Source organism: Pogoniulus pusillus, chromosome 18 (assembly GCF_015220805.1).
Source record: "Pogoniulus pusillus isolate bPogPus1 chromosome 18, bPogPus1.pri, whole genome shotgun sequence".
In the NCBI taxonomy this organism is placed as follows: domain Eukaryota; kingdom Metazoa; phylum Chordata; class Aves; order Piciformes; family Lybiidae; genus Pogoniulus; species Pogoniulus pusillus.
In genome coordinates this window covers 4,961,695-4,979,676 of record NC_087281.1, presented here as the reverse complement: position 1 = coordinate 4,979,676, position 17,982 = coordinate 4,961,695, and the positions used below count along the sequence as shown (strand labels likewise).

At 46.6% G+C, this 17,982-nt stretch overlaps 1 protein-coding gene across 1 annotated transcript in view; it reads right to left on the bottom strand.

Annotated features, from left to right (window-relative positions):
* Positions 1-17,982, bottom strand: part of ADGB (androglobin) — a 110,880-nt gene that overhangs the window by 6,477 nt on the left and 86,421 nt on the right. The window contains exons 28-31 of the mRNA XM_064158188.1: positions 13,634-13,818; positions 12,054-12,165; positions 4,519-4,706; positions 2,242-2,397 (exon numbers count right to left, since the gene is read on the bottom strand). Coding sequence (XP_064014258.1) covers positions 2,242-2,397; positions 4,519-4,706; positions 12,054-12,165; positions 13,634-13,818 — 641 coding nt within the window. The remainder of the gene's footprint in view (positions 1-2,241; positions 2,398-4,518; positions 4,707-12,053; positions 12,166-13,633; positions 13,819-17,982) is intronic.

The window sequence follows — 17,982 nt, the reverse complement described above, 5'->3', positions numbered from 1 at the left end:
CAAGGTGTGGCCTGACCAGTGTCAAGTACAGGGGCAGAATAACCTCCCTTATCCTACTGGCCACACTGTTCCTGATCCAGGCCAGGATGCCATTGGCTCTCCTGACCACCTGGGCACACTGCTGGCTCATGTTCAGCTACTCTCTATCAGTACCCCCAGGTTCCTTTCTGCCTGGCTGCTCTCCAGACACTCTGTTTCCAGCTTGTAGTGCTGCTTGGGGTTGTTGCACTGAAAATCTGACAGTGCACATGGAAGACCCATGTATGAGCTTAATTCTGTAAAAAAATTTACAAAGTAGGCAAAATGCTTCTGAGCTGGGAATTCTGGCTGGCTGTCCCTCACAGTAGTCAGTGGTGGTGGTGAGAGGGGACTGCCAGGTCAGTTTAAAGGCTGCATTTTTGAGGCAATGTTCCTTTTTCCAGTAATGATACTTGCAAATCTGACTCAGCAGTGTAACTTTTTGCTTTGCTAAAAATACCTTGCATTAGCTTCCCATCTTAAGCACATGTTATGTTAAAAGAGCCCTGGTGCAGCTGACATCTGAATTAGTATTGCTTCTTCAAAACAGTGAATTCATACAGAGCAGTGTGTACAGGGCTGGGTGCTAGGTTGGACAGGATTATCTTGGAGGTCTCTTCCAGCCTGGTTGATTCTATGATTCTATGGGCAACCTGCAATGCAGAATGAATTTGGGAATCCTGGCTGCAGAGGCCAGTTTCAGTGATTATACATTCAGGTGCCAGTTCTTCATAGAATCAGCCAGGTTGGAAGAGACCTCCAAGGCCATCCAGTCCAACCTAGCACCCAGCCCCATCCAGTCAACCAGACCATGGCACTAAGTGCCTCATCCAGTCTTTTCTTGAACACCTCCAGGGACGGTGCCTCCACCACCTCCCTGGGCAGCCCATTCCAATGCCAATCACTCTCTGTGAAGAACTTCCTCCTAACATCCAGCCTGTACTTTCCCTGGCACAACTTGAGACTGTGTCCCCTTGTTCCGTTGCTGGTTGCCTGGGACAAGAGGCCAACCCCCAGCTGGCTACAGCCTCCCTTCAGGGAGTTGTAGACAGCAATGAGGTCAGCCCTGAGCGTCCTCTTCTGCAGGCTGCACACCCCCAGCTCCCTCAGCCTCTCCTCACAGGGCTGTGCTCCAGGCCCCTCACCAGCTTTGTTGCCCTTCTCTGGACACCTTCCAGCACCTCAACATCTCTCTTGAATTGAGGGGCCCAGAACTGGACACTTTTTGGTATAACAGCATATTTTTCACTAGAACCTGTTCAAGCTGAAGATCTGACTTGTCACAAGTAGCAGCTTTACAATTATGCAGAGGTAGTGGCCATTCCAAGGCAAAACACTCCTCTGTTTTGTGAAGTGGAATCGAAAGCCTTGGAGATCTGTGGTCTCGAGTAGATTCTATGGATTCCTGCCCAAACTTCATGCATATAGAATCATAGCATGGTTTGAGTTGGAAAGGCCCTTAAAAAGCATCTATTTCCAACTGTGCTACTTGGAAGCCAGAATGTTTTGGTGAGAAGGATTAGATTACAGGCTGTGAAAGGAAAACAATGGTGATGTCTCCTTCCATCACAGGCTTGCTGAGATGTGTAAGAACAAGAATCAAGATATAGATAAGGCACAACTACTCCTGGTGGGGAGCTCCAAGCTGCATCTCTCTCTCTAACCTCACCCTTTGTTTCTCTGATTAATCCACTTTGCTTCCTAATCCCCTGGCCAAACCTCCATTCTTCCTTGGGACTTGGGGTAAGGTTGAGAGGGGTGGGAGAAGCTGAAGGGGCCGTTGGGAGCCCCTCCTGGGGACTCAGGTTTCTGGGAGGGCTGTTGTGTTTCTGTATTACCTTTTACCTTGTCTATTTCTGTCTATAACTGTATACACTGTAAATATCTGCTTGTATATTGTGCTAGCTGTAAATATAAGCTTCATTCAATTTCCAGAGCTGGCTGAGTCTAGTCTGGCAGATTTCCAAAGTGTGGGGGGGTGAGGAACACCCAAACCATCACACCAACCCCTCTTGCTGTGGTCAGAGACCCCTTTCCACTAGACCAAGTCATCACATAATCACTTTTGATTCATCAAGCTGTGTAAAATTTCTTGTCTTCCACAGAACAGTGAAGAGGACAAGAATCAAGTCAAGTATCTATTGTGGCAACTGCTCTACCATCATATAGTACCTCTTGGAGCACAGAAGAAACATTACTGCAAAGATTGCACTCTATTATTACCTTGACAGCTCTTCCTAGCTCTGCAAACTCCCATGCTTGCTTCATGGCTTTGATCTCATCTGCTCGCTGGGTGTCTTTCTTCACCTCCACAACATCTGCGTCTCTCTGTTCACTCACTACACGTAAAGTCCAGTAAGGTTTGTTTGAAGCAGCTTGCTGAAAGTGAAGTACCATAAACATCATGGATTCATTGGTATACAGCTACTGCAACTGCTTAGGATGAAATTATGTTCCTTATCCTGGTACTTTTCCCAGCTGATACATGTTACACATTGATAGACTTTGACAAGCATCACTACACAAGCATTAGAATCATAGAATTACCCAGGTTGGAAGAGACCTTCAGGATCATCCAGTCCAACCTAGCACCCAGCCCTGTCCAGTCAACCAGACCATGGCACTAAGTGCCCCACCCAGTTTTCTTGAACACCTCCAGGGACAGTGACTCCACCACCTCCCTGGGCAGCCCATTCCAATGCCAATCACTCTCTCTGGCAACAACTTCCTCCTAACATCCAGCCTAGACCTCCCCTGGCACAACTTGAGACTGTGTCCCTTTGTTCTTTGCTGGTTGCCTAGCAGAAGAGACCAACTCCACCTGGCTACAGCCTCCCTTCAGGGAGTTGTAGACAGCAATGAGGTCTGCCCTGAGCCTCCTCTTCTGCAGGCTGCACACCCCCAGCTCCCTCTGCCTCTCATCACAGGGCTGTGTTCCAGGCCCCTCACCAGCTTTGTTGCCCTTCTCTGGACACATTCCAGTATCTCAACATCTCTCTTGAATTGAGGAGCCCAGAACTGGACACAGTACTCAAGGTGTGGCCTGACCAGTGCTGAGTACAGGGGCAGAATAACCTCCCTTGTCCTGCTGGCCACACTGCTCCTGATGCAGGCCAGCCATTGGCTGCCAAGAGAATGGAACATTACTCTGCCACATCAAGAAGTTGTTTGAGGTATTTATGTGCTTCCCCCCATGCTCATGCAGCATGCTCCACACCCAGTTTTTCTGACAGTTCTGTATGAACAAGAGGATTTTGTAATGATATTTCATGTGATTGTCTTATCTCCCTACCAACTTTTCTCTTCCTTTCTTTATCTAGCTTTTTCTCTAGAACTCTTAAGCATAACTATACGTTCAGCTTTGATTTGTTTGGGGTTTTTTGTTTCTCTTTGGGGGTTTTTGGTTGGGTTGTTTTTTTGGAGTTTGGGGGTGGGGTTTCTTTGTGTGTAGAAATAGATCTTGCTCTATTTCATTTTTTTTTTCCCAATTATCCAAACCACCAAATTGCCAAACTACCTAAACCACTTTAACACATGTTTTCTCCAGAGTGCTGGAGTGCAAGTAGAACCTGAAAGGTAGGAGACCATTCAAGTGACTGATGAGCAAGATATTTTCCTGTATAAATTCCTGAAAACTGTAGTTTGAGCCTAGCTGGGATATTTTGGTGAGAAGAATTAGATGATAGGCTGTGAAAAGGGAACAATGGTGATGTCTGCTGCACTCCTAGGCTTGCTGAGATGGATAAAACAAGAACACAAATGTAGATAACACAGTTTGCTCTCTGGCTTTGGGCTGCACTTCTCTCTCTGTAAACTGTTTTCTGTGTGACTAATCATTCTGCTTCCTAACCTCCCCCCAGCCAATCCTCCAAACTCACCTTGAACATAAGGCAAAGTCTGGGATAAGGTAAAGGGGTGGAAAGGAGGTGGCAGGGTGGTTGGGAGCCCCTCCTGGGGACTCTGGTTTCTGAGAGGGCTGCTGTGTTTCTGAATTACTTTTTAACTTGTCTATTTCTGTCTGTAGCTGTATAGATTGTAAATACCTGCTTGGATATGGTGCTAAGCTGTAAATATAAAGCTTCGTTCTGATTTCCAGGTTAGTCTGGGTGATTTTTTTAAGCTGGGGGAGGGAGGGGGGCAGGTAACACCCAAACCATCACACTGTATCATCTGAACAAGTCATGAGCCCCAAATTTAGAAACAGGAGTTCAGCTTTGGCTTAAAATGAAAGGTAAACATCTTCTTCATATGCAAGCAGTCTCATCTCAAAGCTTGCATCTGTTTTAGGTGCAAACTGAAGAACTCCCACAAACCATCATGCCTACACCTGCAGTGTACCCCATCACTGGAATTGAAGGCAGGAATCTGGCACAGCCTGCAGATGCACTGTGTGGCAAGGCAGGGCATAGTGGAACCCCAGGGATACAGCAGAAGCAGGTAATAGTGACTTACAGACTTTTTTGCACATGCAACAATTTCAGGCTTTGTATTTGTTCTCACCCAAGATTCAGATCGGGATGCAAGCGATAAAATTGATCCCCTTTCTTTAGTGGAATTCTCTTTTTCTGTCTTCTCAGGTGCTCTCTCTTTTGATTTTCTGGTTGATTTAGGAATACTTGCAATCTTCTGTCCTTCCAAAGTATTAAGCATTAGGGGAAAGCTGTGCTTCTCCTGCTTTTCTCTGTACACTGTTCAGATGCAGTTACGACACGTGACGAATTAGAGGATCCCATTGTCATCCACATGCAATATCCAGGGTGGAATAACAGCATGAAATGACCATGCAGAAAGACAAAGAAAAGATGCTTAATCAGTTGACATTTTGAAGTGCTACACTAACACTTATAGAATCATAAAATCATTCAGGTTGAAAAAGACCTCTAAGTCCAGTTGTCAACCCAACACTGCCATGCCTACTTAAAGACCTCTATGTCCAGTTGTCAACCCAACACTGCCATGCCTACTTAAAGACCTCTAAGTCCAGTTGTCAACCCAACACTGCCATGCCTACTTAAAGACCTCTATGTCCAGTTGTCAACCCAACACTGCCATGCCTACTTAAAGACCTCTAAGTCCAGTTGTCAACCCAACACTGCCATGCCTACTTAAAGACCTCTATGTCCAGTTGTCAACCCAACACTGCCATGCCTACATAAAGACCTCTAAGTCCAGTTGTCAACCCAACACTGCCATGCCTACTTAAAGACCTTTAAGTCCAGTTGTCAACCCAACACTGCCATGCCTACTTAAAGACCTCTATGTCCAGTTGTCAACCCAACACTGCCATGCCTACTTAAAGACCTCTAAGTCCAGTTGTCAACCCAACACTGCCATGCCTACTTAAAGACCTCTATGTCCAGTTGTCAACCCAACACTGCCATGCCTACTTAACCACGTCCAACAGTGCTATGTCTACATGAATTGTTTAACACCTCCAGGGTGCCAGAGGAAGCCTAGGCTAAATGTTAGGAAGAAGTTCTTGACAGAGAGTGATTGGCACTGGAATGGGCTGCCCAGGGAGGTGGTGGACTCGTTGTCCCTGGAGGTGTTCAAAAAGAGACTGGATGGGGCACTTAGTGCCATGGTCTGGTTGGTTGGCTAGGGCTGGGTGCTAGGTTGGACTGGATGATGTTGGAGGTCTCTTCCAACCTGGGTGATTCTCTGATTTTATGAGAAAAATATTATTGCCTTTTCAAGTAATAACTCTGCTTTATCACATTCTAAGTTGTACAAAAATAAGATGAACAATAAAAGGCATTTTTATTCACATGCATCAACAACTTGTCAACACTTCTATTCCCACGAGTCCTTACCTTTTTGCTTATAATAAATACTTCTCCTAACCATTACAACTTTCCATGCTATCCACATTATGTTTATAGATTGTTGGACTGAAGTACTCACCATCCAATGAAGTTTCACTATGTATTTTCCATAGCTGCTGTACAGTGGCATGTGTTCCCTGCTAGCTTTACACAAGGCATATATGTCTTCCCATGGCACTCAGTGCCATGATCTAGTTGATTGGATAGGGCTGGGTGATAGGTTGGGCTACATGAGCTTGGAAATCTCTTCCAGCCTGTTTGATTCTATGAATTATAAAAAGTTACCTTTCACTAGACAGCAACTACCTAAAGGGAGGCTGTAGCCAGGTGGGGTTGGGTTCTTCTCCCAGGCAGCCAGCAACAGAACAAGGGGACACAGTCTCAAGTTGTGCTGTGGGAGGTCTAGGCTGGATGTTAGGAGGAAGTTGTTGGCAAAGAGAGTGATTGGCATTGGAATGGGCTGCCCATGGAGGTGGTGGAGTCTCCATCCCTGGAGGTGTTCAAGAAAAAACTTAATGCATGGTCTGGTTGATTGGCTAGGGCTGGGTCACAGATTGGACTGGATGATCTTGGAGGTCTCTTCCAAACTGGTTGATTCTGTGATCTGTTCTGTGATTTTCCAAGCTTTTTCCACTAAGGACAAATCACTGCATGATTAATGAGACCTGCTATGACATGGATAAAGTTATACATATAAAACTGCAAATATTAAATATACTGAAGCATATTTATACCACATAACTAGCCACAGAAATATATATATTGCATGATATAGAATCATAGAATCAACCAGGTTGGAAGAGACCTCCAAGATCATCCAGTCCAACCTAGCACCCAGCCCTAACCAATCAACTAGACCATGGCACCAAGTGCCTCATCCAGTCTTTTCTTGAAGACCCCCAGGGACGGTGCCTCCACCACCTCCCTGGGCAGCCCATTCCAATGCCAATCACTCTCTCTGACAACAACTTCCTCCTAACATCCAGCCTAGACCTCCCCTGGCACAACTTGAGACTGTGTCCCCTTGTTCTATTGCTGGTTGCCTGGGAGAAGAGGCCACCCCCCACCTGGCTACAATGCCCCTTCAGGTAGTTGTAGACAGTAATAAGATCACCCCTGAGCCTGTACATTATACAAGTGCTTATCAATTAACTGTATTATTCATGTACCCCCATGCTACTTAAATAATGAACAGTGGCACTGAAGTGCTAAGCTTCAATTTACTCAGTGCCACCATACATTAAAAAACAAAGATTACAGCAGTCTCCACAATAATCAGGATGCTGAGACAACTCCAGAGGAAGTGCAAATGAAATAACTAGTGCTGACATTGTTTGAGGAGCACTGCATAAATTGCATGCATTCCATGGAAAGCCATTTGCATAACATATGAACTCCATATATCAGGATGGTGGATTTGCATTACTCAGTGCATCGCTCATTTTGAAAGAGAAATTATTTACTGTCTATACAAACACTAAAGAGAAATCCAGTGTCATTAGCTAAATGGTATCAGGGCAAGACTTTCTATGTCATGGGATACCACAAGCTTTGTAAGGCTTCTGTTTTACAGCTCTGATTTTGAATGTTCTGATGTTCTGCACTCTGGAAAGGGCAGCGGCTGCAGTTTAGCACTACGGGATGCACCCGTTCTGATTTTAAGGAGATGTGAGTAGATTCTCTATGCCTTTCCAAGGACAAAGGGAAATGCTTGGTGTGAGATGTGATAAGAAGAAAAGCAGGGAGAAGATAAAGAAAATCATGGGCACACTGTTGCCTCATAGTATCACAGTAGCACAGCATCACAGTACCATCAGGGTTGGAAGAGACCTCAGAGATCATCATGTCCAACCCTTCACCATGGGGCTCAAGGCTAGACCATGGCACCAAGTGCCACGTCCAATCTTGCCTTGAACAGCTCCAGCGCTCCAGGGACGGCAACTCCACCACCTCCCCGGGCAGCCCACTCCAGTATCCAATCAGTCTCTCAGTGAAGACCTTCATCCTCACATCTGGCATAGTCAAAACAGTTCAGCTACTCTCTACCAGCACCCTCAGGTCCCTTTCTGCCTGACTGCTCTCCAGCCACTCTGTCCCCAGCCTGGAGCACTGCTTGGGGTTGGTGTGGCCAAAGTGTAGGACCCTGCACTTGGCCTTGATCAATCTCATCCATTTGGCCTCTGCCCACCCATCCAGCCAGTCACAGTCCCCTCTATAGGGCTCTCCTACCCTGCTGCTCCTAGCTTAGTGCCATCTGCAAACTGACTGATGCTGGACTCATTCCCCTGGTCCAGATCATCAATAAAGATGTTGAACAGGACTGGGCCCAGCACTGATCCTTTATCTGTTATTTCATATATAATAAATATGACCAGAGATTAGACATGAAACAAGTTTTGCTAACATAGTTCTTTTCATAAGTACTGCTAAACCACAGTATTACAGATTAGAAAGAAAGAACAAAAATCAACAAATACACAATGCAAAACTGTCACAGAATCTGTGTGCCAGAGAAATTGTTTTCACCAAAATGGGTTTAAATAAATATTTATAATAAAATCATATGATTCTATGGTTTAAATATTTATAATAGAATCATAGAATCAGTCAGGGTTGGAAGGGAACACAAGGATCAGCCAGTTCCACCTCCCCTACCATAAGCAGGGACACCCTATCCTAGAGCAGGCTGCACACAGCCTCAGCCAGCCTGGCCTTAAACACCTCCAGCCATGGGGCCTCAACCACCTCCCTGGGCAACCCAGTCCAGGCTCTCACCACTCTCATGCTCAACAACTTCCTCACATCCAGGCTGAACCTACCCATCTCCAGCTCTGCTCCATTCCCCCCAGTCCTATCACTCCCTGAGAGCCTAAAAAGTTCCTCCCCAGTTTTTTTGTAGGCCCCCTTTAGGTGTAGACCTGTATCTAAGTAACATAAATGATGCTTTCAGGGAACTTCTTAAAGAGATGCTGTCAAGGGATTTCTGTAAACAAGTTATCTTGTATGAAGTCCAGTAGGACAAGGGAGGTTATTCTTCCCCTGTACTGAACACTGATCAGGCCACACCTTGAGTACTGTATCCAGTTCTGGGTCCCTCAATTCAAGAGAGATGTTGAGGTACTGGAACATGTCCAGAAAAGGACAACCAAGCTGGAGAAATGCCTGGAACATAAACCCTATGAGGAGAGGCTGAGGGAGCTGGGTTGTTTAGCCTGGAGAAGAGGAGGCTCAGGTCTGACCTGATTGCTGTCTACAGCTACCTGAAGGGAGGCTGTAGCCAGGTGGGGGTTGCTCTCTTCTGCCAGCCAGCCAGCAACGGAACAAGGGGACACAGTCTCAAGTTGTGCTGGGGGAAGTATAGGCTGGATGTTAGGAGGAAGTTGTTGGCAGAGAGAGTGATTGGCATTGGAATGGGCTGCCCAGGGAGGTGGTGGAGTCACCATCCCTGGAGGTGTTTAAGTAAAGCCTGGCTGAGGCACTTAGTGCCATGGTCTGGTTGATCAGATAGGGCTGGGTGCTAGGTTGGACTGGATGATCTTGGAGGTCTCTTCCAACCTGGTTGATTCTATAAGTGATTTCACTAGTTCTTACCCAGTTTTAAGAGCTCTAGCTGGTTGCCAGTGGTTACTGGTTGTATTGATGAATATTTATGGTATAATAGCATAGTTATTCATTTAAAGGGAGATTTGTTAAAAACCTCCCCAAAATGCTAATGCAAAGCTGAAATACTCCTCTGCCAGGATAAATTCGCTCTGATCCAAACCTATCAGCAGATGGCACTGTTGTCCTGTGTGAAAAACTGCTATTTGAAACGGTGAAAATGTGTTGCAGGAATTTTCCACCTGGTTCCACAGCAACACTGCTATTACATGACTTGCGTGTTTGACAGCTGCTGGTGGCAACTTCAAATGGCAAAGCACAGCTTTCAAACTGCTCTAAGGCAGAACAAGATTCAAAGATTAAACGTTTGGGGTTTTCTCCAAAATATTTCCCCACAGCAAGCACTCCAGATAAATATTGTGATTAACAGAGGTACATAAAATAAATGCCAAGCTGTTAATATATTCAGTGTTGGTGTTTAAACACTACGAGACATGGTTCTAAACTCTGTTGTTGGCATCTTAATGTAAACAGTAACATCCAGTTATCATAGAATCATAGAATCAACCAGGTTGGAAGAGACCTCCAACATCATCCAGTCCAACCTAGCACCCAGCCCTAGCCAGTCAACTAGACCATGGAATCACAGAATCAACTAGGTTGGAAGAATTGGACTGGATTATCTTGGAGGTCTCTTCCAACCAGGTTGATGCTGTGATTCTATGATCATCCAGTCCAACCTAGCACCCAGCCCTAGCCAAACAACCAGACCATGGCACTAAGTGCCTCATCCAGTATGCTTTTGACCACCTCCAGGGACAGTGACTCCACCACCTCCCTGGGCAGCCCATTCCAATGCCAATCACTCTCTCTGCCAACAACTTCCTCCTCACATCCAGCCTAGACCTCCCCTGGCACAACTTGAGACTGTGTCCCCTTGTTCTGTTGCTGCTTGCCTGGCAGAAGAGCCCAACCCCACCTGGCTACAGCCTCCCTTCAGGTAATTGTAGACAGCAATGAGGTCCCCCCTGAGCCTCCTCTCCTCCAGGCTAGCTCAGCCTCTCCTCACAGGGCTGTTTTCCAGGCCTTTCACCAGCTTCGTCCCCCTTCTCTTGACACCTTCCAGTATCTCAACAGACACATTCCAGTACCTCAACCATTCTGCAAAAGCCTAAGTCACATTATGCCTAACTTACCCTCCACTGCCTGTGTTTTCATGTGAGTGCTCTGAGTGTCTTACTATGATCTGTATGGCTGGCAATGTCTACACTGTATGTTATGTGTGTGTCTTCTGCAAGCTTGTGCTGGCTGTCACATTTTCAGCCTTGCTAATGGCTGGACCTGGGGACATACACCTCCCAGATCATCCAGTTCACCCATGGATTGGCAGCAGTCTCACCTTTCTTATGCTGTTGGATCCAGCATGATAAATTTTCACCTCACATTCTACGACATCGCGAGACGTAAAAGGAGAAGAAAATGTGGCCATGTATTTATTTTCTAGACTACTGAGTAGTAGTCTATCTGCTTTTAATATGGGGGGGTGGGTTGGTTTGTTTGTTTGTCTGGAGTTTATTGTGTTTTGTTGGCTTTTTTTTTCCACTCAGGCAGCAACTAGGAGAAAAAATGTCATATGGTCTCAGCTTGTAGTGATGTAAATCTGTAATAAGATGCATTTAGAACCATAGAAGCAGGGTTGGAAGGATCATCCAGTTCCAACACCCCCCTGCCATGGGCAGGGACACTCTACCATAGAGCAGGCTGCCCACAGCCTCATCTAGCCTGGCCTTAAACACCTTCAGGCATGGGGCCTCAACCATCTCCCTGCACAAACCCATTCCAGCCTCTCACCACTCTCCTGCTCAACAAACTTCCTCCTCACATCCAGGCTGAACCTATCCATCTCCAGCTTTGCTCCATTCCCCCCAGTCCTGTCACTCCCTGACAGCCTAAAAAGCCCTTCCTCAGCTTTTTTGTAGGCCCCTTCAGATCCTGGAAGGCCACAAGAAGGTCACCTGGGAGCCTCCTCTTCTCCAGACTCCACAGCCCCAACTCTTTCAGTCTGTGCTCACAGCAGAGCTGCTGCAGCCTTCTGAGCATCCTCGTGAACCTTCTCAGGACATGCTCCAGTATCTCCACAACCCTCTTGTCATAGGGGCTCCAGAACTGGATGGGGTCCCAGCAGAGCAGAGCAGAGGGGGAGAATCACCTCCCTGGCCCTGCTGGCCACAATTCTCCTGATGCAGCCCAGAAAGATAACCAGAGCCTTGCCTGCAAGTGCACACTGCTGGCTCCTGTTGAGCTTCTCGTCCAGCAGCACCCCGAAGTCCCTCTCCTCAGGGCTGCTCTCCTGCCACTCACTGTCCAGCCTGGATTTCTGCTTGGCATTGCCTCCACCCAGATGCAAGACCTTGCACTTGGTCTTGTTGAACCTCCTGAGCTTGGCTTGTGCCCACCTCTCCAGCCTGTCCAGGTCCCTCTGGATGGATCCCTGCCCTCCAGCTGGTCTGCTGCACCACACAGCTTGGTGCAGTCAGCAAACTTGCTGAGGCTGCACTCAATGCCTCTGTCCATGGCACCCACAAAGTTGTTGACTTAATACAGACCTACCTCTGTTTTCATTTTTCTCCATTTCTTTCAGTTCTTGAACAAACAGGGACTCAGTCTTAGTAAGTGGCCAACTATCGTACAACACCACTGCTTGTATGATGTACCTGTGAGACTGGGACAGAAAACTCAGTAAGTGAACATGCTGAAATGCATAACAATTACAGCAAGCATTCAAAACTCCTGTAGGTTAGTAAACTGCCACCTACTGAACTCAGCAAACAAAACACATCATTCATTTACAAGCTGCACATTACAGCATTCACAATAAGCTTAAAAAATGAGTGCTCATTCCACTGATTCCTCTGAAATGAAACAATTACTCATGTGCTTATCAAGTGAAATTAAATGGGACTGTACAATAAGGAGCTCCATTCCTTCAGGATCTCCACGTAACTTTCCTATGTATGCCATGTGCTAAAACAAAGACTTCTTGTCTTCCATTTCAAGACCTCATACAGGGCTCTGAGTCTTAATGGTAGCACTGAATAATGTCTTAACTTGAGGTTGAGGTGACAGGGCTGCAGAGGTTACTTTAAAGGTTGCCTACACTGAACAGGTAATTATTCTCTTTAGCAATTGTTTCCCAAATTCTAAAGCTAGTTCTGAGTCAAAGGAACAAAACTGGAATTTATGTCTTCATTTTTTTTTTCTTTCTTTCTTAGACTATTTTGTTGCAGTTGAACTCAATTACCAGGAAAAGTCACAGTACAGAAACATTTGGAGACAGTAAAACAAGAACTATTTTTAAAAACCCAATTTTTTGTAAGATAGGCAGCAAATATTAGGTGAAGTCAAGGAAAAATAGGTTTGTTACGTTATGGGTGTAAGCTGCAGCACAGGAGGTTCCACCTCAATAAAGGTGGCAACTTCTTTACTGTAAGGGTCCCAGAGCACTGGTACAGGCTCCCCAGAGAGGCTGTGGAGTCTCCTTCTCTGGAGACTTTCAAGGCCTGACCTGTGCTAGACTGTGTGGTCCTGCTGTGGCAGGGGGGTTGGATTCGATGATCTCCTTGGATCCCTTCCAACCCCTAACATCCTGTGAGCCTGTCCCTCTATAAGAACCTTGCCTCATGTAGCAGTTCTGTGTGTGCTACTGAAAGCTTTCAGCAGGCTCACAATACTTGTTTCTTTATTAAAAGTATTAAACATGAGCTTCTCTTATGTTGTATTTCAAAGAAAACAGGGGAGCATCAGAAATGTAACTTCATTACTGGTAGTTCTTGGCCCTTAGCTGCAAGTTATGCTGTACTCCAGTGGGATTTACAAATAGAGATTGTTTAAAGATTGGGTTTATCACTTTGACTTGGGAAAAAAAAAGACCCACTGCTATTTTTCATTCATGTCTGTACATTGACTTTCCTTCCTGGCCTCATTCAGAAACTACCAACAATCTTAACTTTGGATTCTTTGATTTTGGAGGTCTCTTCCAGCCTGCTTGAGTCTATGATTCTATGATATCAGCTCTCTGCCTGAACCAAAATAATTAGCATTGTTAGTTCTGGGTGCATTTGTGGTGGTGGTGTTTTGTTTTGGTTGGTTGGTTTGCTTTCCCTAAATCCCAGTGATAAGGAGTCTCTTACTTGTTGTAGACTTCTGTCACTATTTGGAGAGTTTTCCAAGTGGAAAGATTCATCTTCCAATAAGGATGGACCTGTCTTCAAAGAAGTTTTGCTGTCCTTGACAGATAAAATTTGACCTTTTTTTTTGGATCCTCCAGTTCCTGATTCCTTCTTTGTATTACTTTGAATCACCTGGGCTTTGCTTGCTGCAAGATGATAAGAGATAAAAAAAGACCTGCTTTATAAAGAGTAACAACAGTTACATAGAGAGCATTTCAGTGTTTTGTCCTGCTCTGCTGACACAGAGCCACAGCATTGCTCTCATCCAGGCATGTTTTACACAACCACAGACATGTCCAGGTTGGCAAAGCCCCTCAGGAGCACCAAGTCCAAGCTAGAACCCTACTCTACAAGATTCACCTTCAACCATATCCCTAAGCACCACATCCAAACCACCTTTAAACACATCCAGGGTGGGTGACTCCACCTCCCTGGGCAGCTCATTCCAGTGCCTGACCATTCTCTCCTTTAAAAATCTTTTCCTAATGTCCAATCTAAACCTCCCCAGCCTCTGCTTGAGGCCATTCCCCCTTGTTTTACCTGTGAGAAGAGCCTAGCAGCAGCCTCTCCACAATGTCCCTTCAGGTAGTTGTAGACAGCAATGAAGTCTCCCCTCAGCTTCCTCTTTTTGGAGGAGGAGTCATTGTCAATTGCCAGAAATTCTATCAATTACCTGAGATCAGCAGGTGTCCTGGCAGGCTAACAGGCCTATTAGATGTCCTGGCTTGCCCCACCCTTCTGCTGATAGGGGAAGCAACAGGTGGGAGGAAAACAAAGCTTTGGGCCATTATGTCCACTCCCAAAGTGATAAACAGCTACCCACAGGTGTTTAGGTACTTGTTGGTGTCTTGTCCAAACAAGTATGATCAAGCCCTGGGGTCACCCATTATGGTCAGTTTGGCAAATGCCATCTGATTGGTGAAGCTCTGTGGCCAAAGGAGCCTTTGTGCTTGTGCAACTAATATAAATTGAATCACAGAATCACAGATTCAGTCAGGGTCAGAAGGGACCACAAGTTCCAACCCCCCTGCCATGGGCAAGGACACCTTAACCTCTATCAGTCTGGCCTTAAACATCTCCAGGCATGGGGCCTCAACCACCTCCCTGGGCAATCCGTTCCAGGCTCTCACCACTCTCATGCTCAACAGCTTCCTCCTCACCTCCAGTCTGAACCTCCCCTTCTCCAGCTTTGCTCCATTCCCCCCAGTCCTGTCACTCCCTGACAGCCTAAAAAGTCCCTCCCCAGCTTTTTTGGAGGCCCCCTTGAGATACTGAAAGGCCACAAGAAGGTCAGCTGAGAGCCTCCTCCTCTCCAGCGTGAACAGCCTCAACTCTTTCAGTCTGTCCTTATAGACTCCAACCCTCTGATCATCCTTGTGGCCCTGAGCTAAGTTGCAGGCAGTTGTGCTGCTTCTGCCATATGGAGCTGCCTACCAATTCAACATGTCCCAAGGAACCATAAGAAAGAACTGCTGCTGTGAATGTTCTCATGTTGCATTACGCTCATAAGGCTCCAATTACAACTATGCTTTTTTGAGTACTAACCTGGTTTAGTTCTGCATCCCAGTCACACATCTCTTCAAAATAAACACTGAAAAGTTTGAAATACTCTCTGTATTATTGCTGTTGCTGTTTATAAAGCATGTCCTTTTTTCCCCCCTCCAAACCCACACTTCTCTGTACTACCCAGCACAGCACCACGCTGTATGTTACTCAATGCATCAGATAGCCTTGTGCTCTGTATGATGCCCCTGTACTCTGCACTGGTTAGACCAACACCTTGAGTCCTGTGTTCAGTTCTGGGCCCCCCAGGTTAGGAGGGACATTGAGATGCTTGAGCATGTCCAGAGAAGGGCGATGAGGCTGGGGAGAGGCCTTGAGCACAGCCCTACGAGGAGAGGCTGAGGGAGCTGGGATTGGTTAGCCTGGAGAAGAGGAGGCTCAGGGGAGACCTTATTGCTGTCTACAACTACCTGAGGGGTGGTTGTGGCCAGGAGGAGGTTGCTCTCTTCTCTCAGGTGGCCAGCACCAGAACAAGAGGACACAGCCTCAGGCTGCACCAGGGGAGATTTAGGCTGGAGGTGAGGAGAAAGTTCTTCCCTGAGAGAGTCATTGGACACTGGAATGGGCTGCCTGGGGAGGTGGTGGAGTCGCCGTCCCTGGAGCTGTTCAAGGCAGGACTGGACGTGGCACTTGGTGCCATGGTCTGGCCTTGAGCTCTGTGGTAAAGGGTTGGACTTGATGATCTATGAGGTCTCTTCCAACCTTGGTGATACTGTGATACTGTGATGTGGTCTCTGTCTTGCTAACCTAATTGACTCAGTTGTGTCACACTCGTGGAAGGAAGGTAAAGGTCAACTCTCCTGGCAAACCATACCCTTAGAGGGATATTTTATTCCAACCTGACAAAAAAAGTCACAGCTGACCAAAGTTTAAAACAAAACAATCTTGAAAGGAGCTACAGAACAAGAGTTTGTACTCAGGCAATCTTTGTCAACTCCATCAAAGGAGTCTCCTAAGGAAAACATCCACATAAAAAAACTGTGAAACCAGGAATGATTTTATTGGCTGTAACAGAAGTGTTCACCCAGAAATGCAAACTTGTGTTCACTTCTAAATCTATGGTAAAATCTTGCCTGAATGCCTATGGAGAAAGGAAATAAGTCTAAAAGGGAACACTTCATAGTAAACCAAATAAAGGCAAAATAACCACTCTGGGAAAACAGCTTCACCTGTGTTACATTAACAAAGGGCTGGACCATTAGTTGGTAAAGAGGTCACATTTTTACTGCAGACTTTACTCTTCCCACGGCTTACTGTAGAGGCAAAGAAAGATACTGTATCACTGCAACCCTTCAGACACGTAGAGTTTCATGTGTGTTGGCAAAACCTCCTGACAAGTTCCACCTCGTTCTGCTTTCCTTCTTGGAAAGATGACTGGGCAGAGTTCCCAAGCATGCACACACATCCAAAGCAACAGTTCTGGCAGCCGTCACCAGGTGGTGCTCTGGCACTAAATGACTTACTAGATACCGAAATACTCAGTGGTGTTTTTCCTAAGCAAAGTTCTCATCAGGTGTGGAACTCCTTATTGGCCCTTACTACACAGCGGAACGGGATTTTAGTACCTTGAGTCCAGACTGAACCAGACTTTTGCTATAGAAAATGAAATGAAAGGATGATATTTAACAAGGCTAAGTGCAGGGTTCTGCACTTTGGCCACAACAACCCCAAGCAGTGCTACAGGCTGGGGACAGAGTGGCTGGAAAGCAGCCAGGAGGAAAGGGACCTGGGGGTACTGATAGATAGTAGCTGAAGATGAGGCAGCAGTGTGCCCAGGTGGCCAAGAGAGCCAATGGCATCCTGGCCTGGATCAGGAGCAGTGTGGCCAGTAGGACAAGGGAGGTTATTCTGGCCCTGTGCTCAGCACTGGTCAGGCCACACCTTGAGTGCTGTGTCCAGTTCTGGGCTCCTCAATTCAAGAGAGATGTTGAGGTGCTGGAAGGTGTCCAGAGAAGGGCAACAAAGTTGGTGAGGGGCCTGGAGCACAAACCCTATAAGGAGAGGCTGAGGGAGCTGGGGGTGTTTAGGCTGGAGAAGAGGAGGCTCAGGGCAGACCTCATTGCTGTCTACAACTACCTGAAGGGACATTGTAGCCAGGTGAGGGGTGGCCTCTTCTCCCAGGCAACCAGCAATAGAACAAGGGGACACAGTCTCAAGTTGTGCTGGGGGAAAGTCTAGGCTGGATGTTAGGAGGAAGCTCTTTCCAGACAGAGTGATTGGCATTGGAATGGGCTGCCCAGGGAGGTGGTGGAGTCACCGTCCCTGGAGGTCTTCAAGCAAAGCCTGGCTGAGGCACTTAGTGCCATGGTCTGGTTGATTGGACAGGGCTGGGTGCTAGGTTGGACTGGATGATCTTGGAGGTTTCTTCCAACCTGGTTGATTCTATGATTCTATGATTATGAGAATTCCCTTGCCCATCTGTGCTTACAGGACTGCTGTGCTTGTATCAACAAAAGGACTGGTACCTGCTGCAAGTCCATATGTAACTTCTTCAGTGGTAAGCAAATGTTCACAGTCCAAAGCTTTTCATGTATTTTGACGCTAATCCTAACCTGAGCTCTTTTATAGTTTTCCTGCTACACTTTGGCCACAAGAACCCCATGCACTGCTACAGGCTGGGGAGAGGAGTGGGTGGACAGCAGCCAGGAAGAAAGGGACCAGGGGATATTGGTAGATAGTAGCTGAACGTGAGCCAGCAGTGTGCCCAGGTGGCCAGGAGAGCCAGTGGCATCCTGGCCCAGATCAGG